The sequence below is a fragment of the Lolium rigidum genome, chromosome 2, assembly GCF_022539505.1.
Source record: "Lolium rigidum isolate FL_2022 chromosome 2, APGP_CSIRO_Lrig_0.1, whole genome shotgun sequence".
NCBI classification, from domain to species: Eukaryota; Viridiplantae; Streptophyta; class Magnoliopsida; order Poales; family Poaceae; genus Lolium; species Lolium rigidum.
This window is the reverse complement of record NC_061509.1, coordinates 35,744,956-35,770,376: the sequence shown is the minus strand read 5'-3', so window position 1 is coordinate 35,770,376 and position 25,421 is coordinate 35,744,956. Positions and strand designations below refer to the sequence as shown.

Here is a 25,421-nt window from a genome sequence, read left to right as displayed (position 1 = left end):
GCATCGAGTGCTCCGAAGGGCGGCGAGTAGGCTAGGGTAGATCAACTAGATTGATATATTTCGTGCCTCATAATATCCTGTGTAAGGGGGTCCTTTTTATAGGGAAGACTCAACTTCGACATCCAAGACGCATATCTCTACTTTCCAAACAAACCATATCTTAATATTCCTATTTCAATAAATATTCCTTGATTTAAACTCATGCATATATTTCCTAACGTCAGCTAGCTAGGGAGGCTGACTGCCACTGTGGCCCTGATCTGCCCACATGACAGAATCAAAATAAAATAGTTATAAGTCCACATCCCAAATGTACGAAAGACTTTTCCTTAGGTTTTTATAGCACACATGCAAAATAATAAGGTGCTAATTCCATAAGCAAACCAAAGGGCTCATCTTTTTTGGCACTTGTGAAGAGATAATTTCACATGCTACCTGAGACCTAGCATTTCTTTTAGCAAGAGGTATCACGGAACACTTCGTATTTATTACAAAATTTATTAACCTTTTCTAGGCTATTTAAATTTAAGACACTTTTTTACATTGAGCTTTCTGTAACCGAGTCAACTGGAAACTCAGGCAAAAGTCGTAAACAGATGCATACAAAAACACAAGGACAAGGAGCTCATAGTCTGTCATGCACACGTGCACCTCAGTTACACTGAATTAAGCTGAACTTCAGTTATTACACACAGGCAATAGTAAATAGTTTCTGCATCAAGATCAAAACGCTACAAAGAAAAGTTCCCTGTCTTCAGAATCAATCTGCTCCAGCATCCTTCACGTCGACGGTGAACTCGTACTCCTGGTCACAGCCCAGGTAGGAGTCGGACATCAGGTAGATCATGTAGTCCTTCCTCCCTGGCTCCGCGGCGGCGGTGAACTCAAGCTTCACACGTGCCCTCTTCTGGAGGGCGACCCTCTTAATCGCCAGCAGCTGCTTGGTGGAGCCAGAGGCGTCACCGACCACCAGCCACCAGCCTTCCTCCTTGGGCTTCGGGAACCTGGGGGCGTGGACCGGGCCAACCTCAGAAGATGGCAGGTTCGCCATGTCACGCTCCAGAGTGACCTGCAAGGTTACGTTGTCGCCAGCCCTGATGTCGTCGCCCTCGCGGACCTCATAAGCCATGTCGACGTTGGGGAACCGTTTGAAGAATTCGCCGATGTCCTGCAGCTGAGAGTTCGATAGCTGCAGCAGATCCCGCATCTCATCAGCACTCATCTCAGCCAGATCAAAGATGCTCTCGATGGGCTTCTCTTTGTTTTCCAGGCATCTCCGGGCTAGGTCCTTGGTGAAGTGTGGAAGCTGGAGCAGCACAGAGTCACGATCCCACATGCCTTGGGTCACCATCTGACTCAACTCCATTGCATTCAGAGCAAGAGTGAGCCATCCACTGCTGGAGATAACGTCAACCATTGCCTGGAGCAATCTGTGGGCAGAAAGGAGGATCTCCCGCTGGTCAGCTGCCAGGTTCCCTACCACCGTGTGCCTTGCAAAGTGGGATTGCAGTAGAGCGTTGGCCTTCACGTGTGGATCACCATACTTGGGCTTGTCAATAGAAAATCTCTGGTGACGGACTAGCCTCTCAATATATTCTTCTTCACCTGGGCGAGTTGGAAGCTCTGCATACTCTGATGCAGAAGCTAGAATTTCCAGGAGGCCTTTCATCTTCGTCTTCTGAGTGAGCATCGAACTGAACCGTTCAATAGTCGTGTAGCTAATGTAGTAGTATGCAGCAATGAGACCAAGGTTGAGCGGCTTCAGGTACATATCCTCCTCTACAGATACACACTTGCTTGATTCTAGGTCATTCAACACTGTCTCAATTAGCTCAGAAAGATGATCTGACAGATGCCTGTGACTTACACCCTGCAGATTGTAGTAGTTAGGGTTCTTGTTCAGCCGCCGGTACATGAAAGTCCAGGTAAGATAGTCCACGGCATCTTGCTTGTTTTCTACAACGCCGACAACAACCTCAGCATTCATATGGTCATGCAAGAAATGGTGAAGATGACTCTCCACAGGGAAGGCCTCAAAGAGGAACTTCTTGTAGTATTCCTTCCGAGGTGCATGGCACAATATAACACACTTCCCGGAGCTATCCTGAAGAGGCCTGCTAGCGTGACCCATCATCTGTAGCAGATCAGTGATTGGATAATCAGTATGAGCACTCTCCCTGCCATCATAATATTGGGTTCCCATCACAACAACTAGATGAGCAGGCAACGATCTCCCCCAGCACATTGTGCTACTTGCAACACACACTTGGATCCTCCCACCAAGGAAAAGCTGGGTTACAAGTTCCTGGTCAAGGTCACTAAGGCCCTCATGCAAGTAGCCCACACCGCATCTCAGTGTATTTTGAAGTGTTTCTTCATTGACACCTCCAATAAAAGTATCCATCTCATCTGTCGACCCAAGAAGGAATGGCGTTCCACCAGCCTCAGCACTTGAGTATGCACACAGGTCCAATGCAGTCAACCTTGCATGCTTACGTGTCGGTACAAACACCAGGGCAGGCTTACCACTCTTTGCATGTTGTGTGATAGCAGTGTATGTAGGCTTTGCCATTGCTTGCATTCTTGCCTCAAAATTTGCTATATCCACACCCTGAATATGTATTTCCAATGGAACTGGCCGCACTGCTGGAGGGAAGTTGAAAAGACCATGAGAGGTGGCACCGATCCATTCTCCAAGATCTTTAGCATTTCCAAGTGATGCTGAAAGCGCCACAATCCGGATGTTACTGCCAATATGGCTTGAAATACGCCTCATCCGAGAAACAACGACTTCCAGGACATGTCCCTTTTCAGATCCAATTAAATGAAGCTCGTCAACAATAAATAAGCTGACTTGTTGGATGTGCTTTCGCTGCTTCCAGCGTCGAGAAAGTGCATCCCACTTTTCAGGAGTACTAATAATGATCTCCCCTTTGTCAAGAAGCTTCAAATCAGCTGCAGTTTCACCAGTTAGCTCCACTACACGGGCAAATTCTCCAAATTTCTTTGACCAGTCCCTGAATCTTTCTTTCGCAAGAGCCTCAATAGGAGCTATATACACAACCCGCATGTTAGTTTCCCCAGATACTGCCTTCTGATGGTTCCTTAGTATAGCAAATTCTGCGCATATTGTCTTGCCACTGCCTGTTGGCGCAGCAACCAACACACTGTCATCACTGTTATACAGGACAGTGAACACTTGAGTCTGGATGGGGTTGAAATGTTTAAAAGCACTATAAAGACCTTCATATCGTGCATTCCTCAATGCAGTAACAGGTAGCGGTTGCAGATCAAGCAATTCAGTTGGAGGAGCATATTTTTCTGGAAGAATCAAGTGCCTAAAACAGACAGGAAGAATTGTCTGTGAACCAAGCCACTTGTCAGACACAACACGTATAAAATACTGAGGAGGCAATGGCTCATATATTGGCACTGTAAAGTGAAGTGTGTGATCTTCATCCACATACTGCTTCTTAAGCATGAAGTACTCATGGTGAAGAATGTACTCGCCATCATTGTCCTCAACTATAACCCAAAAGGCCTCAACATATCCATGTACCTTATCATCCCACTGGAAATCAGGTGTTATTGTCAATTCAAAACCCAAAACTGTGCGAGTAATAGGTTGAACATGGGCAGACAGGTTCAACTTTGGTAACTGGTGGATGCACCTGTGCAGCTGCTTCCCCATCTTTGGGAAACGAATTAGCTCACCGATTTCCTGTGATGATAGGTCATAGTACCTCTCCCAAGCCAACTCTTTTTTCTCCAGTTTCATCAGGATTTCCTTTGGAATACCAGGAAACTGGCGCAAGGGTGTTTGGACACTCCACATCTGCTTATCAATCATCTTGCAAAGATTGAGAGCCTTCTCCGCTAATTGAGCCCATCCTCTCTTCAAAACTATCTCAAATAGTGCTCGTAAGAGGCGTCCAGCACTCTGCGACATAGAGAACAAGGAACATATAAGGATTAAAAATATATAGGAATACTAGGCAAATAAACAAGCCGCTCAAACATTGTATTAAGCTTTAAATAGAGAATATGTTACCTGTCTGATGTAGACCATATCAGAACCAAGAGAGAGGCCCTCCAATTTCAGCCTAGATATATATGCTTGCAGCAGAACATTAATCTTTGCACTGGGCTCCTCCAGACTCTCTTTTACAGGAATTGGCACACGATCCAAAAGTTTTGCCAGCTCCATTTTCTCATCTTGCCTGACACTAACATACTTGAACTCTTCACTCAGGGAGAACAGGCGACAGAGCTCAATATCACCCATTGTGGGCTTGAGATACTCATTATATGTCGAAATAGTCCCATGACTAATATAGTAATAACTGGCAATCCTTCCAAGGTCAGTAACCTGAAAGTATCCTGTTTTCCTGTCATACTTCACCAAATTATTCTTATCCAACAAATTTGCAGCAGAGTGTACCTGCAGCAGCACACAAGAACAAGAATCAGCACCAGAACAGGCAAGGACATCAAGAGAGCATCTAAAGAACCATATTAACACTCCAAGCATAAGAAAATTGAAAACTATATTGCTCTGATACTTCTCTAATATTTTAAACCAGTATCAAGATGCTCATCAAGTTATCAAAATAAATCAATATATGGAACTCATCAAGTTATCAAAACAAATCAATATATGGAACTCATCAAACAAGACGTAAATAGCAGCGAGTTCCTTTCTTTTCCTATTGCCATAAAACACTCCACATCCCATTAACTGGTAGAAGGATGATACCTCATCCACCTTTAGTTTTTGTAATCCAAATTTCAAAACCAATAGCAAGCAGATGCCTGCTGTCAACGGGTTATCCATGTTACATTTGTTTATCTATCTAGATGCCTACCCATAACACACTGTTAGAAATTCCACAACATAAATTTCCAACACAAGTGCTACATTGATATGGTTAATACTGTTATTGAACATTGATAAAAGAGGATGTTTGTTTTATGTGAGCATTCTACAAATTGTGCAACTGCACACATCTGGCAACAACATTATGCTGCAACAAGACTAACAAAAAATACATAACCATATGAGCAGAGAACAACTTTGCCAGTTCTCAAGGTAATCCTCAACTGTTCATTCGAAAAACGATTTTATTATTATAATGATAGCAGGTCCACCCTCCAATGAAATTAACTTAAAAGCGTTTTAGTACGTTGTAATGGCATTGCTCATAGTAGCATGCCACTTATTCTATTTTCACATTTCATGATGAACTACCAACAGACACCCATAAACTTTAATAATTATTTATTTACGAAAGATTATATGCCCATGAAACTGTAGAACACTAAAGATTCAGAACCCTCCCCCAATCTATGAAGTTGTGGGAATGGATTAGATGAAACCTAGGAAATATTTTGTTCAGCAAACAAATGAGCCTAAGAGAACTTAGTTATTATAGTTAAGTACAAGCAACAGCTGAAGTAATGCTAGAAAGTAAATCACCAGGATGATAGGATTACATTTCTTCAAAAACAAACAGGCATGGGTATAGCATGTACTTACCAAGTCAGCTCTCCTTTCATCTAGTGTTTTGTCTGTCTCCATGATATCTGCTGGTAAACCATACAGTGTTGGATTCCGAAGCATCCGTATGTAGAGGTAAGTGTAGCCAAGCCACGAGCATGCTTCCCTAGCATTCTGAATAGTTCCCAAAACGATCTCTGCATTTAATTGATCTGCCAATTTGGATATGAACTGACTCTCAATAGGCAGCTGTTGGTTCATAAGGGAGAGGTAGTATTGCAATTCACTGTGGCCAGTCAAGATTATTCCCTCTCCGTGTGTGTCATACTGAGGTCTACCTGCACGACCAAGCATCTGCATGACATCCAGAGGACTTAATTCTGTCCAAGCACCTTTTTCCGGATTATAAATCTGAGTACCCTTTATAATAACAGTGTGAGCAGGCAAGTTGACACCCCATGCAAGGGTAGCTGTCGAAACAAGGACCTGTATATGCTTATCAGCAAAGAGCTCTTCAACCATTTCACGGTCCACCCTTCCCATCCCAGCATGATGAATAGCAAACCCATATGGCATAAGGTCCTTAAGATCACTGCTTTTGACAAGCTCTGCCTGACTGCCAAGAATCTCCTGGCTTGCACTCTCGTCCTTCAGAAAGCGAGTCAATGTGTCATTAGCTAAGGCAGTATCTCTGATGGCACGAGCAGTTTTTGCTGTCTCCTTCCTAGAGTGCACAAATATAAGCACTTGATGCTTACCAGCAGCAGCCATTACTTTCTCATAACAAATCTCATTCATCAACTGAAACCTCTGCAGTGGCTTCCTTACAGTGATCCCAATGTACTGCTGCGCAAGAGGACAAGGTCTGTAACTGTTATCAAAATGGAAGAGACCTTCAGAGCGTACACGCAAGAATACAGCAACATCTTCATAGTTCGGGAGGGTTGCAGAGAGACCAACTAAGCGTATATGTTCCTTGGTTGTCTCAATCTGCCGAACTGTTCTAGAAACAATACTCTCCAGGACTGGCCCTCTGTTATCGTGAAGTAGATGGATCTCATCAATGATCAGAAGCTTTACCATCTGAGTATACGTTCGGTCACCTGATTTCCTCGTGACAATATCCCATTTCTCAGGTGTTGTAACAATGACCTGTGTTTCATCAATCTGTTGTTTCGTCAGGTTCTGGTCTCCACTGAGCTCCCTAACAGTGAGACCGAAATCTTGCAGCCGCTTGGACAAATTTCCAACAACCTCAGCAACTAAAGCTTTCATTGGGGCCACATAGACGATTTTGTACTTGGTATTGTCGAACTCACCATCCTTCATATGCAGACCAATTTGGTGAAGGATTGTAAGCACAGCCACATTTGTTTTACCAGCACCAGTTGGAGCGCAGAGAAGGATGTTATCTGGTTTGAAGAGGGCGGTATCATAAACCTTGCTCTGAACCCTGTTCAGTTGTTGCATTCCAGCAAAAGCCGGTTGAGCCCACGCTGGGATATCAGATATCTTCACAATCTTCTCGTTAGTTCCATATGGCCTAGGTTTCAATGCTGGCACATGCACTTCCTCGTACCCCTTATGAGGGGTTCTAAACGATCCATCAGGAAGTTCACATTTCTTGTTGGCCATCAGGAGACCACCTTGGTGGAAAGAGAGGTTGTCAAGATCAAGCAACTGTCTCTGGCCCTTCAACCAGCCACTCTCCGTATCCCGGTCAACAGCCCGACGCTCCCTCGGACCATCAGCACCAGCACCATCATTGTTTAGAAGCCTCTTTGCCTCATCCCTGATACTCTTCTCCAGATTCTTCTGCCTCTCCTTTGCAGAGGCTCTGGTCGCATGTAGCTGCTCCAATATCGGAACTAAGCTTGGGTTACCCATCATCTCTTCCTCTATCTTCTTCCGCTCTTCCTGATCTTCAGCCCTTGCCAGGCGGGTACACCAGACTATCTTGAACCGGTTGCGTAGTACCAGTTTAATGAGGTCAAACTTCTCATAGTCCAGCTCCATGACAAGGCGGTTCTCGACATCCCTGTCATCGCCCTCCGCGATTATCTTCAAGATCTCCTCGGCGAGCTTCTGGCTCTGCTGGGGGTCGATATCAGCGTATGCTTGCGTTATCTTTCGCTGAAGCCAGTAAGCATCGATGTCTTGCACGTTCACGTTGAGCCCCTCGTTGGAGTTCTGCATGTCATCGTCGTCCAGCTCGCCGCCCATCTGCATGCCTCCTGGACGGTTCAGCTCCGCCGCGTCATCATCGTCCTCGTCCAACTCGTCTTGCACCTGATGAAGACAAACACTGGAGGTTATACATACGGCACGTTCCTTTAGACTTCAAATCAGGCATAGCAAAAGGAACAAAGAGAGCAAGGTTGGAATAGGTGTGCATACCTGATCGAAATCACTTTCCTCATCATCGTCGTCCTCTTCGAACTCGACAGCAACTCCAATATCATCGTCCATGGTCGCTTCAAGACCGTCACCACCAGAGGACGCGGAGGCGGGATCGCTGGCGTCGTGGAAATCGGTGATGAGCTTCCCGATGGAGACGAACTGCTCAAACATCTGGGTGGGGATGGGGTTGAGGAGCTTGTCGATCTCCTTCTTCTTGTCGGGGTTCTTGATCTTGTCGTTCTTGAGGATGGTGAGCACCTCGTCGGCGGCCCCGCCGAGCACGTCCATGGGCTGGCCCCCGAACTGCTGCTGGATGACGCTGAGCATGGCCTCGTAGGCGGCGCGCGTCTCCTTGGTCTGGGGCCGGTACACGACGTCGTCCGCGAGGGAGAGCACGCTCTCCTCGCGGGCGGCCGCAGAGCGGCGCCTGCGCTTGCGCGGCAGGTCGTCGGCGTCGGGGGCGGAGGCGGAGGAGGAGTCGCGCTCCTTCTTCTTGCGCGACTTGGTGAGCCGCTCCTCGAGCTCGGGCGGCTTGGCCTGCACGGCGCGGTCCCCGAAGCTGCGCTTGTCGATCCGGCCCCAGAGCGTCTCCGGCTCGCCCGTGGGCTCGTGCGTGTCCCGCGGGCGCGAGTCGGTCGTGAGCACCAGGCTCGAGTTGGCGCGGTACTCGTACTGCTTGAACCGCGCGTGCGCCTCCGCGCCGCCTCCGAGGTTCGCCATCGCCGCGCCGCGCGCTGCAGCGAGCACCAAATCGGGTGAGGAGTTCGTCGGGATTGAATCGCAGCAGCTAGGGTTTAGAAGGTAGGGTGTGAGGAGGGGAGGGAGGGCTCGGTAGTTGGTACCTGCGGTTCAGCGGGTCGGTGCGGCGGCTGGTGGCGCGGCGTCCGCCGCCTCGGGTGGTGGCGGCGCTCCTTGGTTCGGGTGGCGGCGAGTCGTCGGCGTCGGAGATTTGGGGGGGAAGGCGGCGGCGCGAGATTGGATTGGACTCTGGGAACAAAACGAGCAGTGGAGGCCTAATCTAGGTCAGGTGAGGTCGGCTGGAGACGATGAACCGACCATGCTAATTAAGCTTGGGGGCTCGGCCCATAAAATGAGCCAGCCCACTATGTACTATACTTCTTTTTAATTCATCTCGAAAATATTTAGCTATGCAACTCTATACAATCAGTTTAACATCAGTTAATTTTTTCATGACAAAACACGAAATAATGTTTATACATAACAATAAAGATTGTTTTTCTAGTGAAAAAAAGCATGTGTTCGTAAATATTGTACGTGTACATTGAAAGCAATGGTCATGTTACTCGCTCCATACCGGTTTATAGGGGTATTACGTATTTCCATAAAAAAACTTTCACTATTAATTTGGTTAACAAAAACTATAGGCCTGCTGATTTGGAAACTTCTTTTGAATATGATAAAATGATATAATTTTTGTGGCGTATATCTCATTTTTTATCAAATTTGCAGTCAAAGTTTTTTCTCGAAATGCGTAATATTCCTATAAACCGGTATGAAGAAATGTTCACCTATATTGAAACTAATGCTCAAGTGGTTTCAAATAAATGTTCATGGCTTTCGGAAAATAGAAAAATAAAGGAAAAAATGAAACTATAGTTAACTAATAGAACAAAACGATTGAAAGATCAAAGGAAAGAAACCGAAAAAAAATATGACCATGATGCTACTAGGTCGTCCCGTACATGGTGAGACACGGGCTATAGTTTGCATTGTGCGGCATATAATGTCAGATTGTTTGGGACGGTTCGATTGAACATGGAGCTACCTCGAGTCCAACTCCTTGGTGGCCCCGCAGAGGAGGCCCTTATTGAGTTTACACACCAAGGTGTGCGTTCTACTTATTCTTGTTCTCAAAAGATGTTTTATACTATATCTTTAGACTCAGAAATTATGAAGATATACCATGATATATGCACATACTAATTTACGCACATATACAATGGTTCATAATTTTACATATCAAAAGTGTGTCCATTAGATCAGTCCAGTCGTCCTTGGTTGAGATTAGCTGCGGGGAGAAGGTCTGATGAGTAGGAAGGACAAGAGGAGGATGACAGAGGGAGGATATGTGTCCTCTACAATGGCGAAAATGAAGCAAATATGATTGCACGTGGTATACAAACTAGGAGAAGGATTGTAGAATAGCTTGCATGAGGAGTTAGTGTGGTGAGGCGCTATGTGTGACTTCTCTATAGGGCGTGTTTGGTTTGGGGACCCGGTGCACAAGCCGGTAAGCACCGGTCCATCCGTTAGTGGGATCGGTGAACTGAAAACTCTTCTCACGTAGATTCCGAAGTCCAATTGAGATGAAACCAATTTTGTTGGAACAATAACGACAAATAGAACCCCAACAAAAACACAAACAGTTCAAGAGCCCAGTTTCCAAGGCGTAACTAGAAAGATTATCCAGGCCAAAAGCACAGGTAATGGTTTCTGTGTCTGACATTAATGTTGTAATGCACCAACTATACCTATGCTCAAACCTCGCAATATTTCCTGGAATTTGCGCATCGGACTCAGAACTAAAGATTGAGGATATTACACTGGTTTTGTGTTAGTTTGTCCCAAGAATTGTTGACAGTTGTGCAGACAATGGGATAAAATTCTGGGAACAAGAAACTATGCTCCCTTCTAAGCTCGGGTCCTTCTGATCTTGACTTGTAACCTCAGGGCCTACTGATCTTCGAAAATGTGCCGGTCTCGGAGAAATAGGTGCTCTGGGTTCCACTTCCAAGGTGGTTTCCATGGGCCTGTGGGTTTGACAGCTCTATTCCCTGTAAGCGGAAACAACTGTCTATTAAAAAAGATGGAAAGATAGCAGGGATTCTATGTGATTAATCTCTCAAAAATAAGCATATGTAGGAATGGAGAAGTATAAATGTGTCAATGCATAAGAACCTACTAATTTACACACTAGAGAAACCCATATAGCACCTGATTTATTTACAAGAAAGATAACATGCAATGCTATGCGGCAGCATTAGGTAGAACTAACATGTCAACAGAGCAAAATGTTCATGATGAATTCGTGGAAGCAAACTCTACAAACTTGTAGTAAAAAAAGAAGTTAAAAACAATATGGTTGCACTACCTTTTCTGATAACTCAAACATGAGAAATTAAACGACAACTACGCAAATACAACATAAAAATTCTATAGCGAGCTAGCACATTAGCGTCTATAATACAATGCCCCACAACTGCATCGGCAAAGGTCATATGCATAACACCAATTACCTATCTTGAAGTGAACCAAAGAAGAAAAAAAAACTCACCTGCACTGGTGTAAAGGCCAAACTAGATGTCAATCCAGATGTCGCACCACTGCTACCGTAGCTCTTCTCCTTGAATCTGATATTGGAAAGCAATATGGAATCAAAGAAAGGTTGCCGTGCTCAATATCATGAAAGAGGTCAGAAGTGAAATAGAAACAGGAACTTGGCTACTGGAACCGGTACATGGTGCAAATTATCCTTAACAATAAAAAATCAGTGCAAGAGAAAAACATACATGAGGATGGTATAAAACATAAAGCACTGCGTTCAAAATATCAAGCTATGGGAATCAGGGTCCTTGAATCTGATATTGGAAAGTAATATGGAATCAAAGAGGTTACCGTGCTCGATATCATGAAAGAGGTCAGGAGTAAAATAGAAACATGAATATGAAGATAGAGAGTTACAGATTAACTCATACAACACCAACTACTTGGCTACTGGAACTGGTACATGGTGCAAATTATCCTTAACAATAAAAAATCAGTGCAAATACCTACCTAACAATTGTCAGAGAAACATATACATAAGGATGGTATAAAATATAAAGCACTACGTTGAGCTATTTGAATCAGGGATAATATAGTGAATACAGAGCTGTGCGAAACCCTTCTAGCTGATGTACAGTTGTCTTTATATCTTAAAATTGTGGATCACCTAAGTTCCACTACTTTGGACATTTTCTTCTAGTACTCTGAACCAGATAGTGTTGAACTATAAAAGAGTCGGAAAAACAAATTCCACTACATAGTATACTATGCTTCGGGGAGCAAAGGTCAGAAGACCTGCATTGCAGAGCTAAGTAATTGTCATGTGGTTAATGCTTTAATATCTAATGACAAAGCGCAAAAAAGAGCAAAACGAGATACTGTGTGAAAACAAAATAAAACATACTTTTTGGCCACTTTAGCAGCAAGTTTGTTTTGTGCAGCTGAGACACGTAGTCTCCCACTTCCAGCCTGCCCAAGCATACCATAACCTTCTCCCAAACCATCACCTGGTGACAACAAGATGTACTCAAGTCAATATTAATTCATAGTGTAATTAACAAAATGTTGCCATCATGTCAATACTAACTGACCTAATGAGCTCTCTTCCGGTATACCAAACTGCATTCGGTTTGCAAGCTTCATCATATCAGTCACCGCATATCTGCAGAATGAAGTTCCCAGAATTAAGGCAAGATACAATACTGTATATGTATGTTGCTAATAACTTTTCACCAAACAAGACAAATAAGTAGTTTAAGACAAAATAAATATGAGGCTGCTCAATATGTATTCTTTGAAATGAACAACTGAGAACAGTTACCTTTCTTTCATTTTTCGAAGGCGGCGACCACCTCTCTTCTTTTTAGGCTCAGAGTCTGGAACAGGAAGTGGTTTTGGAAGCTTTGCAGGAGGTGGTTCTTGCCACTTCTCAATCTTCTTACGGATTTCTTCTAACAAGTTCCGACCAGCTTTTCCAGTTGGATCACCTCTAATTGAATCAATCCTTGCTGCCAGAGTTGACTTTGCAGCTATAAGTCTGCAAGCACGTGTCCTCAGGGCTGGAGGGGTGCTCTGAAATACTTCTGTATGTTCAAGATAGCCAACACGAAACTGAGATGTGGCAGTAGAAAATCCAGCAAGATTTTTCTTTTTTGCTCCAAGTAACTGAACATTGCAAGCAGGCATTTTTGCAAGTGCTCCCAAACCACCTGCAATTCCCATCAGTTTTGCAGCAACAGCACTGCCAGCAATGGCAGAGAGGTTTGGTGCAATGTAACCCATTCTGCCCTCTACAAAATCAAGCACCTTCTTCTTTGCGGCATCAAGATTTAGGGCTCTGTCACATGCTTCAATTGTTTTTACCAAATTCTCCTCAGAAAGAGGCTTCCCACTAGTTGTTGATGCTGTAACTGAGACGACCATTATAACTGCAGAAGGTAAAAGCCCTTCCAGATCCACAAGAGTTAAATCCATCTCATTCCCAATCTTCTTAACAACACGAGCATAATCAATCGGATGATGAACAAGGGATTCCAGCTCTGGAAACTTCAGCCTATACTTGTCACGTATGAAATTGTGGATTATAATGAGCTCATTCTCAATATCTACTGATAAAGCATTGCAGTCAACAATAAGCTGGTACTCTGGATCCTCCTCTAGAATGAACCCTTGATTAGATAAGTCTATGTTTTTCTCAAGTGCTCCTTCGACTTTCTGCAAAAAGGAACTGTTTATTAATAATATTGTCATGGATGGGATTAGTGGGAGATTTTCGCAGCGATGCAGCCTAAGGCTAATTGCATATGAAGAGCTGCGTGCCCTACATGATCAAATTCAATGGAAACGGTATTCCTGCATAACCATTGTAGCATTGAGCATGGACTGAGTGCTTCTCAGTTGGCTAGCAGCGCGAGCGCACACAGGTGACTCTTGCTATAAAAAATGCGCTAGTGTCTAGTCCCTCATTGGTCTCTTTATTTTATAATTGTAACACTGAGCACACTATAAAACTTTCATTTGCACCCTTACTACATATAAAACAACATTAGTGGATCAGATATGAAAATAGCAATCAACCGTGAGGGCCTCCAAAATAAAAATAAATCTCCCACTGCCCATATAAGGATGTCTTAGATCTGTCTAAATTTGGATGTATCTATACACTAAATAGTGTCTACATACATCAAAACTTAGAAAAATCTAAGACATCTTTTTATGGACAGAGGTAGTGGTACTACATATGTTATGTAAGATTTCTTCATAGACTAGTAAGCATTGTTCTAGTGCGAACATTATGCAGCATATTTTAAGTGGCTGATTACTCTATCAGCACGAGAAAGGCTTCACTTTTGCCAGATAAACATAGATCTACGCAAGAGAGGGGTATTTTAAGCTTAATGGAGATTTACGAGTTTGATAACATACCTGTATTATGTCAATATAGCGTTGCGTCTTCTGCAGCTTTGAGACGCTGTCTAGATCATCATAATTAAGGGCCTCAAGGTCAAGCATGTCATCATCACCATCCTCATCCACACCCGCTGCCTCGGCGTCTTCTTCCTGAAATTTTTTGAGAATACAAGTCAAGAAAAGTTGAGAATAGATTAAGAGATTCCCGGCAAATATATTCTTAAATATTTCTACATAGCAGACAGAGCAATCAACTCACAGGATAGGCTTCATTGTCTGACAGTTCATCAAGATCGGCCAAGAAAGAATCAGCAAGGTTTGCCTGTGATGATATAACACCATTCAGAAACATGAGACACTTGGCCAAATCCGAAAATAAATTGCAAATTAAAACTAAGTAACCGTTTAATAGGAGCTGAAAGAAACTAACCATGATTTCGGCCCAAGCTTTCCCTAAAGCAGCAAGAGCTCCGGGCTAGACCTGGTAAGTTGTTAAGGAAGAGGATGGTCAGGTCTGTTGCAGTTGCACCAAATATGTAGTCTAAATTGACAAGAGTATCCTGCAAATCATCAAAAAGAAGTGCGAATTCGTTTTCTGTGCGGCAGATCATCCTATCCAGTAACCTCGTTGAATCGGCAAAATCCCTACCCAGTAACCTCGCTGCCAGCTGCTTCAACATGCCTGGGCATGATTTAGTCAGGGCCAATCTCCTTGCACCGTTTTCCCCATCTTTCTCTGAGATTTCCTCCAATCAAGAACCCTACTGAAACCTAACTACGAGATGAGAAGTAGGAGAGGGGGCGTACCGGGGAGAACGTTGCCGACGGAAGAGAGAGCCGACGGAAGAGAGAGCCGGCGGTGGAGGGGAAGGCGCCGCGTCGCCGTCGCCGTCGCCGTCGCCGCCGAGATCGCCGCGTCGTGGATATTCTTCCACGGGTCTAGTGGGGAGAAAAAAAACCCAGACGAGGGAGGAAGGGTTGGGCCGGGAGTAAACGAAGGATCAATTATTTTGGGCTGTAAAAAAAACTCGCCGGGCTGGAAAACCAGAGTTCGGCCCGAATCCAGGCCGTTCAGATTGAGCACGGCCATGATGAGAAACTTTGAGAGAAGGAGATGGCCCATATTGTGACGTGTACGAAAACGATCCATATGCAAATCCGAGGGCACTTGGAATTCGTAGGTGCATCGGTGATCGATCGGCGCGGCCAACATGAACTGCTGCTTGAGGAACTCGCGCTCCCTCCTCCTCCGCTGCTACAAGCCCGCCGATCTCTTCCCGATACCACCATCTCATGCACACTGCCCCTCCGCGATCGCCGTCATCCAAGGTCTTGTGCTTCCGCCCAAAGGCGTCATACCATCGCCTCGTGTCTCCACCTCTGCCGGCCTCTGATTTGTTTAGCCAATCGCCGGTTCGCAACCCGTCGAATGAGGTCGCCTCCGGGCTCCGACGCGCTCTGGAAGAAGGAGATCGTGCCCTACACTAAACATGTACACTGGGTGCTCCCCCGGACGGATTGTCCGGATGAGTCCCGGCTAGCCATTGATAGTATCAAGAAGATGTACTGCGACAACATCCTTGGCCCGTCTCACCCTGGCACCCTCCGCATCCGTCTCATCGTCAATGATATCATCGGCGGCATCCATCGAGTGCTCCTTGCCAAGACCCCATGCGACTCCTCTTTGAACATCTCGGACCAAAATAAGAAGGGAACGGTGGCGGCGCCGGTAGAGCCACAAACAGGGCATCTCAAAGACCTCAACTGGGGGGTGTTTGTCGTAAAAAATAAGTGTGTCCAAGCATATAGCAATTGGAGTGGCAAGATTGTAATCTACACTGGAATGCTTGACTTCTTCGACACCGATGCCGAGATTGCTACTATTCTTGCGCACGAGGTAGGTCTTTTTTCCTTATTGGACGACGGATGTTTGCATTTTGAATTCGGGTTGGATGCCATTCATGTGTTATATTCTTCTTTTGTAGATCGGACACGTTGTCGCAAGGCATATTTTAGAGCTCGCTCAAATCGGGGAGTGCCTTATTCCGTTCCTCGGAAAACTACTGCCTTTCTCACGGAGGTATATACTAATCCACTTCTGCCATCTCACTTTTGACATACCCGTTAACTAGCCAAATTAACCACATATAGTGTTTCCTTCATCCTCATGGGAATTCTAGCTAAAAAATTATGAACAACCAAAATAAGTTCTTTTGTGATTCAAAATATTCGATTTGTTATATAATTCTAGATGTTTGCATAGACAGTTATAGTAAAAGTACCATCTCATATTCAAGACTATGGCTATGTCCTAAAAGTCTTTACATTTTGAATTGGAGAAGGTATATCACCCATTTCATGTGTTTCACTCGTACGTTCTAGGCAAGAGATAGAGGCGGATCACATCGGACTCATGCTACTTGCTGCTGCCGGTTTTGATCCACGCGTAGCCCTCGGTGTCCACAAGAAGCTAGGGGACATCTTCGGAGACTCGCCATGGGATGATTACATCGGCTCTCACCCTTCGTGGAAGAAAAGATCACGGCTGTTATCACAGGGCAAGGTCATGGAGGAGGCCCTCGAGCTATACCACAAACATGTTTGCATGAGGGAATGCGCCGACTGACGTTTTCCTTATGGTGGTAATTCTTGGAGGCTAAATTTTTGAAGATTTGTAACCTTCCGATGTATTTTTTTACCAAGAGAAGTTTGCATTTTCTCGATAAAGGAAATATATTAATATCGCAAAAGATACCAATTAAATCCAGTTTCTACAACAATGTAATACTCTATGGCAGTACGGATGCACATATCCAAAAAAAAATAGTCCCGGTATTTCAACCCTATCAACTACAATACAACCATCTTCAAGGCAACACCTAAACTCCATGCTCTTCAAAAGCGAAGCCACCAAGAAAAAAATAGTGCACAAAGTACTAGCGCACCAGGGCAACAATCCACGCCAATGATGAGAATCGTAGATCGAAAGAGGCTGACCTGAAACCACACCAGCGAACACGAAAACCGACCGGATCCTAGGAGATCTGGGGGACACTGACTCCACGCGCCCTTTGCCAGCGCTAGACATACCACTAGAGCGAGGATAGGGCGGGGAGGACCTTAATCTGACTTTAGGATGTAGTCGCCACCTCACCATCACGAAGAAGACACTTAGAACAACTAAACAAAGAATTGAAACCTTCCCACCGGCGAGAGGCCACGGTCCTCCACGCCTCCAAGGCCCCAAGGCCACCAGAGACGGAGCGGACCGACAATGTCGCCGGCGAAAGGGACAAAACCCTAGATGGGTATTAGATGCGCCTCAACAATCGCCTCCTCTATCCTATCCGGTACCGGTTCGAACGAGGGACGTCGTCTGCATATTGCCGTGTTGCTTCTCTTCATCTCCATCAATCTCGTATCTCAATGAATCTATGGTAAGGTATATCCATTCTCGTTACCTGATGAACCTAACGTGTCAAGGTGGGATCCTGGTGGGATCTCACTTTTAGTGTATTTTGACCTTTCTAGTTCAATTTTTTGTGTCAAAATTTACGCTAGAAAATGAAAAATGCACTACAAGTGGGATTTAGGTGGGATCCCACTTGACACCCTAAACCAAACTAATTGGGGATTTTTCATTCTCTTACAGCAGTTACCCCTGGAACTGATTTCCAATACCGATTAGTACGTTATACCGAAGGAAGCTCAACCAAACATGTGCACGTGCATTATCTGGTGTTGGAATTTGCCCATAGATCGATCATATCAAACTAGACGAACACACGAGACACAATATTTATCGACATTGTTTTCTATTTTTCTCGGTACAAACTTACGCGACTTGATCGTGTATATACAAGGACCAGCCACACGAAACTAATCAACTCATATAAAGTTTCCTAAGTAGACACGGACTCTAAAGTGACTCCAACTGAGAACCAACCTGGGGTTGGGTGGTTAGGAGGGTGGTTGTACCTCCAGCCCACCAGAGTTCAAATTTCAGGTTTAACATTTGTGTGTCTCATAAATGCAGAATATTCTTTAAGGGGGAGGCGACGTTTCCGTCGATAGCGAGGCACCCGTGATGACTTCGTCAATTTGAAGATCCGATTCGTCAACTCAGTCTCCCAGAGATGCTTATAGGGATAGGAGTGAGTGTATGCGCGTGTATGTGAACGTCTGCGTTTGTACGGTGTTTAAAAAAAACTGACTCCAACTCCAACGATGGTCACCTAGGCAAAGACCACGGCAGCTACACACGAAAGGAAACACACTTGCTAATCTGTGTTAGGGTAAGATTATTGCTAACATCTGGTCTCACGTATACGCATCCATTATTCATCCATCGAGCGCCGCCACCGCAGGGCCAGGGACGGAGCCAGGAATGAAGTATAAGGGGGGCAATCTTAGTATGAGGGGGGCAAAACTAGCTAAAATCACACAAATAAGGAGCTGTCATGGCTTGTGTTCAAAGGAAAATCATGACCATAGGGGGGGGGGCTGCGCCCCCTCGTCCCCCCTTGTCTCCGTCCCTGCGCAGGGCTCACCAGCATGAACTGCTGGAGGAACTCACGCCTGGCCCTCTCACGGCTGATCCTCTACCGGAACAAACCCTCCCTGCCGCCGATCCATCAGTACAACCGCCTCATCCACGCCGCCGAGCAGCGACCCCGGCCGCCGGAGACCTCGGTCTACTTTGTCCGAGGGCTCTTCGTCCGGCACAATAAGGGTATTTTACCCTTATCCATTATTTTGGTTACAATGACACCGTGCTAGAGTATTTGGCCTAATACATGTTTGTAAGGATAATCCCAGGTATTAGCCAAAGAGGCATAAATGGTGTATCAAGGAACAAGAAGGCTAAAGGAGACCCCCCCACTTCGACAACAATCAAAAGGGGTTCTCCAGAAGGCAGCCGGTCATAGGCCCGGTCGGACCGGCCCTTGCGCCGGCACCCTCCGGTCTGCCGCCCGGTCGACCGGGCGCTGGGCCGGGCGCTGGGCTGGGCGCTCCGGCGCCAACCGGCCTCTGCGCTGACGCCAACCGGGCGAGGTACTAGAAGACACGAAGTTGCCCTCGGTGAAGGTCCGGTCTGCCGCCCGGTTTGGACCGGAGGGTCCGGTCACTGGCCCGGTCCGACCGGGCTCCCGACCGGGCGTCCCGGCGCCAACCGGGCTCTACGCTGACAGCAACCGGAGGGAGTACTGGGCGACATTTCAAGGCTCCGGTTGGGGTCCGGTCTGCAGCCCGGTTTGGACCGGCGGGTCCGGTCCGACCGGCCCCTGCGCCGGACGCTCCGGTCTGTGGTCCGGTTGACCGGGATTCTCGGGAGGAAGCTGATGTGTCAAGTGAGCAACGGCCATATTTCAAGTGACACTATAAATAGCCCTTCTCCTACCTCTGAAAGCTTAGGCACTACACTACAAACTGTTCTTGAGCTCTCTCTCTCATACTCCATTGCTAGAAACACCAAAAGCCTCAGATCTCTCTCCTCCTCCACCCAAACTCAAATCCCTCCGGGGAAACGATAGAGGAGGACCCGATCTACTCGTTCTACCAAGCCAAATCTCATTCCCCCTTGTATTCATCAAGAAGCTTGCTCTCTAGGGTTCCTTGGAAACCCTAGGTGGGCAAGAGTGGTCCGAAGCATCCGGGCCGTGGATTTGCTCCGACAAGATTGTGAAGGTTTGGAGGCTACCTCAAAGTCTACCACAAGTGAGTGAGCTATTCCTTCGTGGGATAGGCTCCGGAGAATAGGGTGAGCCTTCGTGGCGCGGGGAATCCTTCGTGGGACCTCCACTCCTCCAAACGTGACGTACCTTCTTGCAAAGAAAGGGAACACGGGAATACATCCTCGTCTCCGCGTGCTATCGGTTATCTCTAACCGAACTCATTGTGATATAACTTCCTGTGAGAGCCTTCGTGCTTGAGTTGCTTGTATCCTCATATAGGTTGTTTCACCTAGTTTGCATTAGGCTCATCTTTATATTCCGCAAAATCTAATATTGCAAAGAAAGAATTAAAATCTGTAGAAACCTATTCACCCCCCCTCTAGGTTTACCATCTCTGATCTTTCAATTGGTATCAGAGCCTGGACTCTTATTAAGGGCTTCACCGCCTTAAGAGTGAGATGGATAAACTATTCGAGGGTCTAGATGAAGACTCTAACCTTTCGGTTAGAGAAATGAAATCTAGATTCTTGGCATATGATGCCGAGAAGAAGAAAAAGGAGGATGACCTACAAAGCCAAATGGCAGAAATGACTGCCATGCAGAACTTGACTAATGGGAATCCTAGTGGGGCTTCGGCCTCTCAAGGAAGTTTCCAGCAAGTCAACCATGACTATCCCAAAAACACTTCACCCATGCCTCATATAAACCATAGTGGGACCGTTCCCCATTCTGATGGAACTCACTTTCCTTTTTGGAAATCCGCATGGAATCTCATATTCGCAGTGCAGAGTGTGGAGCTATGGGAGATCATTGTTCATGGATACCGGGAGCCACATGATCCCATTCGGTTGACCTCCACCGAATTCTACAACCGTCAACTCAATGCCTCCGCACGTGACAAGATTAGAAGTGGCATCAACCGCAAGCTCCTTGATCAAGTCAATGACATTGACTCTGCTAAAGAGTTGTGGGATCGAATCGTAGTACTCCAAGAGGGAACCGATTTGATCCAATCATCTCTTTATGAGACCACAAAGCAAGAGGTCCACCAGTTCATGTTTCGAGAAGGAGAATCCGTGGCCGATGCCTATGCAAGGCTTGGTGCTCTTAGAGTAAGGGTCAAGGGACATGGAGTTGAGAAGTACAATGACGGCTTCGAGATGAATGAAGCATTCATAAAGTCCAAGGTCATTGCTATGATTGTTGTCAACCAAGAAGACACCAACCTTGCACTCAACTTGCAAATCATGACCAAGAGTGCTGATCTGAACTCCGATGATCTAGTCTCCTATGTGGCCACCAATGAAAACATGGCCAGGGCAGGAAAAAGGCTCATGGCAATGAACCGTGTTGATGAAGCCTCACACAACCATGAAGCGTCACACAACCTTGCTCTCAAAGCTAGAGCTGACCATGGAAGAGAAGAAGACTATGAAATTGAAGAAGAAGAGGAGATGACTTCAACTAGTGACATCACTACCGACTTTGCCTTCTTTGCCAAGAAGTACAAGGGAAAGTTGCCAATGCTCCTCAATGACAAGAAGAAGAAGAGAACTTGCTACAACTGTGATGAAGATAGCCACTTTGCAAATGAGTGCCCTTATGAGAAAAGGGTAGACAAGCCAAAGTTCATCAAAGGGGTCAAGCCAAGATTGAAGCCAAACCCAATCAACAATCGATACAAGAAAAACAAGGGAAGAGCCTTTGTTGGGGCCGAGTAATTGTCCGATGAAGAAGAGGAAGATGAGGAGAAGGAGGCCGGAGTGGCCGGTTTGGCTTTCTCTAAGCCCGGGTCACTCTTCACATATGACTACTCCAATGATTACTCCATGGAGAATGATGTTGGTTCTTCCTTCATGGCAAGAACAACTCAAGATGATGACTCCGATGACTCTCCCTCATCTACAATCGTTGGCTCTTGTCTTATGGCAAGAGTGAAAGTGCATGGAGCCCCCATGTGTGGTTTTGGTAATTAATGACAATCCCTATGGACTAATGTTTGCATTGAGTTATATTTGTAGGAGTTGTCCATAGGCAATGCTTGAACCATATGTTGGCTTCAAGGTTGCAATAAGAAGAAATTGATGAAGGATATCAAGTGTCAAGTATGTCTTGAAGATGAAGATGAAGTGAGCCCTCAAGTTATCTCAAGACATCAACATGATGAAGAATGAAGAAATGAAGTGCAAGTTCAAGATGAGCCAACCCGAAGAGATCATATGCTTGAAGCTTGCCATCCATATGGTGTTCATGGATTTGTGAAGATGTGCCGAAGAAGAAGCTCTCCCATGGTGGTTATGGGGGAGCAATCCACAAGACTTCATCAAGCAAGCACAATCAAGAAAGGCGTTCCATCTTGTTGAGGTCAAGATCGTCATCATCGAGCTCAAGTGGAATGCGCAAGTATAAGGTTTGCTCTTGATAGGGTTTCTTTCTCACCGGTCTCATAGTGTAGTTGGAGACCGATTTTAGTTTAGTTGCCGTACTATCAAGAGGGCTCTCGAGTGAGTAACTCGATCATATCGTTCGGAGAGAGCTCAAACCTTTGCATCCTTGCATCACCTTTCTTGGTTGTTATTTGGATCTTAGCCATGTGATGTTTTAGAGCTTGTGCGTATTCTCATGACAAGCTCTAGTTCATCAAGAATGGTTTTTGCTTGGGCAACTTGTTGCATTTTCGAGGTTGGAGGTTTTACCGGTATGTCTTTCTTAGATAGGTCAAACCTTTCATCATTTGTTTCTATACCTTTGCTGGACTATGATGTTTCTATGCATATTGTTGTAGAGCTCGTTGTTGTGATTTCAACGAGCCCAAGATCATCGAAATCGAAGTCCGGATGCATAAGTTCTTAAGGTTTTCGTATGGGTGTTTAAGCAAAAACGTTTGGTGAGGAGGGCCCTGGCCGGAGCCTCCACCCTGCCCTGGCAGGAGCCTCCACCCAGCCCACGGCTGGAGCCTCCAGGTGAGGTACCGCCCGTGGTACCGGATAATCGCCAAGCCTCGCAGACATGTTCCAGGGCTATGGGGAGGTTCGGCGGTACCCCGGCCGGTACCATGGCCGGAGGCTCCGGCCTCCCCTCCCAGCCCGCAGCACACCCTCCGCCACCTCCTGCCATCTCCGGCCGGTAGTACCGGCCACCAAGGGCCGGTACTACCGGTCCCTTCTCCCTCGCGCGCCGCAGCCTCCAACGGGCAAAAAATTGGGGCCTCCTTTTTAAGCCCCCTCTCTCACACTTTTTGGGCTGCTTCTTCCTCCTCTCTCTCAAGCCTCTCTCCTCCATTGTTGTTGACATTTTGAAGCTTGAGATCTCTCTCCCCTTCCCATGATTCTTGCATCTATTTGAGAGAAAGATTGAGGGGATCTAGATCCACACTTTGACCAAACCAAATCATCTCTTTGTGAGTGAATCTTTGGGATCTAGATCTTGGGGAACTTTGTGTTCTTCTTTTGTTCTTCCTCTCTTATTCCCCCAATAGCTTTTGTAGCTTTGTTGGAATTTGAGAGAGAAGGACTTGAGCATCTTTGTGGTGTTCTTGCCATTGCATTTGGTGCATCGGTTTGAGTTCTCCACGGTGATTCGTGGTGGTGAAAGCAAGAAGGTTGTTACTCTTGGGTTCTTGAAACCCTAGACGGATTCTAGACCTTTGTGGTGATTTGTTGGGAGCCTCCAATTAAGTTGTGGATGTGTGCCCCAACCTTTGTGTAAGGCCCGGTTTCCGCCTCGAAGGAAATCCCTTAGTGGAACCGTGACCTAGGCCTTCGTGGCGAGGGTTGATACGCCTCCGACGTATCCATAATTTCTGTCGTTCCATGCTTGTTTTATGACAATACTTACATGTTTTGCTTGCACTTTATGATGATTTCATGCATTTTCCGGAACTAACCTATTAACAAGATGCCACGAGTGCCGGTTCCTGTTTTCTGCTGTTTTTGGTTCCGAAAAGGCTGTTCGGGCAATATTCTCGGAATTGGACGAAATCAACGCCAAACCTCCTATTTTCTCCGGAAGGCTCCGAACACCGAAGAAGAGTCGGAGAGGGGCCGGGGGCCACCACACCACATGGCGGCACGGGCCAGGCCTAGGCCGCGCCGGCCTAGGGTGTGGCGCCCCGAGTGCCCCCTGCGCCGCCTCTTCGCCTATAAAAGCCCTTTCGACCTAAAAACGCAAGTACCAATTGACGAAACTCCGAGAAAGACTCCGGGGCGCCGCCACCGTCGCGAAACTCCAATTCGGGGGACGAACTCGTCCCGGCACCCTGCCGGGACGGGGAAGTGCCCCCGGAAGCCATCTCCATCAACGCCACCGCCTCCGCCATGCTCCGTGAGTAGTTCCCCCATGGACTACGGGTTCTAGCGATAGCTATGTCGGTATACTCTCCCCCATGTACTTCAATACAATGGTCTCATGAGCTGCCTTACATGATTGAGATTCATCCGATGTAATCGGTGTTGTGTTTGTTGGGATCCGATGGATGATACATTATGATTAGTCTATCTATAAAGTTTGTGAAGTTATTGTTGCCGCAATCTTGTTATTCTTAATGCTTGTCACTAGGGCCCGAGTGGCATGATCTTAGATTTGAGCTCTATACTTATTGCTTAGATTGTATCTACAAGTTGTATGCACATGTCACCGTCCGGAACCAAAGGCCCCGAAGTGACGTAAATCGGGACAACCGGAGGGGATGGTAGTGATGTGAGGATCACATGTTTTCATGGAGTGTTAATGCTTTGCTCCGGTACTCTATTAAAAGGAGTACCTTAATATCCAAGTAGTTTCCCTTGAGGCCCGGCTGCCACCGGCTGGTAGGACAAAAGATGTTGTGCAAGTTTCTCATTGCGAGCACGTACGACTATATACGGAAAACATGCCTACATGATTAATGAATTGATGTTCTTTCTTAATGCTTTATCAATCCTATCAATTGCCCAACTGTAATTTGTTCACCCAACACTTGTTATTGGAGAGTTACCACTAGTGTAGATCGCTGGGAACCCCGGTCCATCTGTCATCATCATATACTTGTTCTACATGTTATTGGAAGTAGTATCAACTATCTGCTGCTGTGTTACTGTTACTACTGCTCTCATATTACTGCTACTTTCACATCACCCCTGTTGCTAGTGCTTTTCCAGGTGCAGCTGAATTGACAACTCAGTTGTTAAGGCTTATAAGTATTCTTTACCTCCCCTTGTGTCGAATCAATAAATTGGGTTATACTACCCTCGAAGACTATCGCGATCCCCTATACTTGTGGGTCATCAAGGGTCACTGGAGATTTAGGTGAGGCGCCTTCGTGGCATTCGGTGTGTGGTGTGAGTACCGCATCTTGGGGTGAGGCCTTTGTGGCGTTGGTGTGCATCGAGCAACCACACCTCAAGGTGAGCCTCTTGTGGCGTTCGGGAGCACTAAGCAACCGCACCTCTCCACCGGAGATTAGCACTCGCAAGAGTGTGAACTCCGGGATAAATCATCGTCTCCCGCGTGCCTCGGTTATCTCTATACCCGAGCTCTTTACTTTTGCACTTTACCTTGTGATAGCCATCGTGCTTGAAGTTATATATATCTTGCTATCTCATACTTGCTTGTATTGCTTAGCATAAGTTGTTGGTGCACATAGGTGAACCATTGCTTAGAATAAGTTGTTGGTG

General features: G+C 46.0%; 2 protein-coding genes across 2 annotated transcripts; both read right to left on the bottom strand.

Moving 5' to 3' along the window:
- Nucleotides 1-518: 518 nt before the first annotated feature.
- LOC124691565 (DExH-box ATP-dependent RNA helicase DExH12-like) lies at nt 519-8,617 on the bottom strand. The gene is made up of 4 exons (XM_047224852.1): nt 7,895-8,617; nt 5,537-7,786; nt 4,052-4,441; nt 519-3,940 (listed from the first exon to the last, which is right to left on the bottom strand). Exons 1-4 carry the CDS (start codon nt 8,615-8,617, stop codon nt 761-763), a joined length of 6,543 nt encoding a protein of 2,180 aa, XP_047080808.1. The 3' UTR covers nt 519-760.
- A 1,662-nt stretch (nt 8,618-10,279) lies between these two features.
- Nucleotides 10,280-14,915, bottom strand: LOC124691564 (U4/U6 small nuclear ribonucleoprotein Prp31 homolog). Its single transcript, XM_047224851.1, has 9 exons — nt 14,900-14,915; nt 14,523-14,573; nt 14,352-14,414; nt 14,108-14,242; nt 12,504-13,396; nt 12,274-12,344; nt 12,087-12,189; nt 11,193-11,268; nt 10,280-10,692 (listed from the first exon to the last, which is right to left on the bottom strand). The coding sequence occupies exons 2-9, from the start codon at nt 14,523-14,525 to the stop codon at nt 10,585-10,587; spliced, it is 1,452 nt and encodes a 483-aa protein (XP_047080807.1). The 5' UTR covers nt 14,526-14,573; nt 14,900-14,915; the 3' UTR covers nt 10,280-10,584.
- Between the last annotated feature and the right edge of the window lie 10,506 nt (nt 14,916-25,421).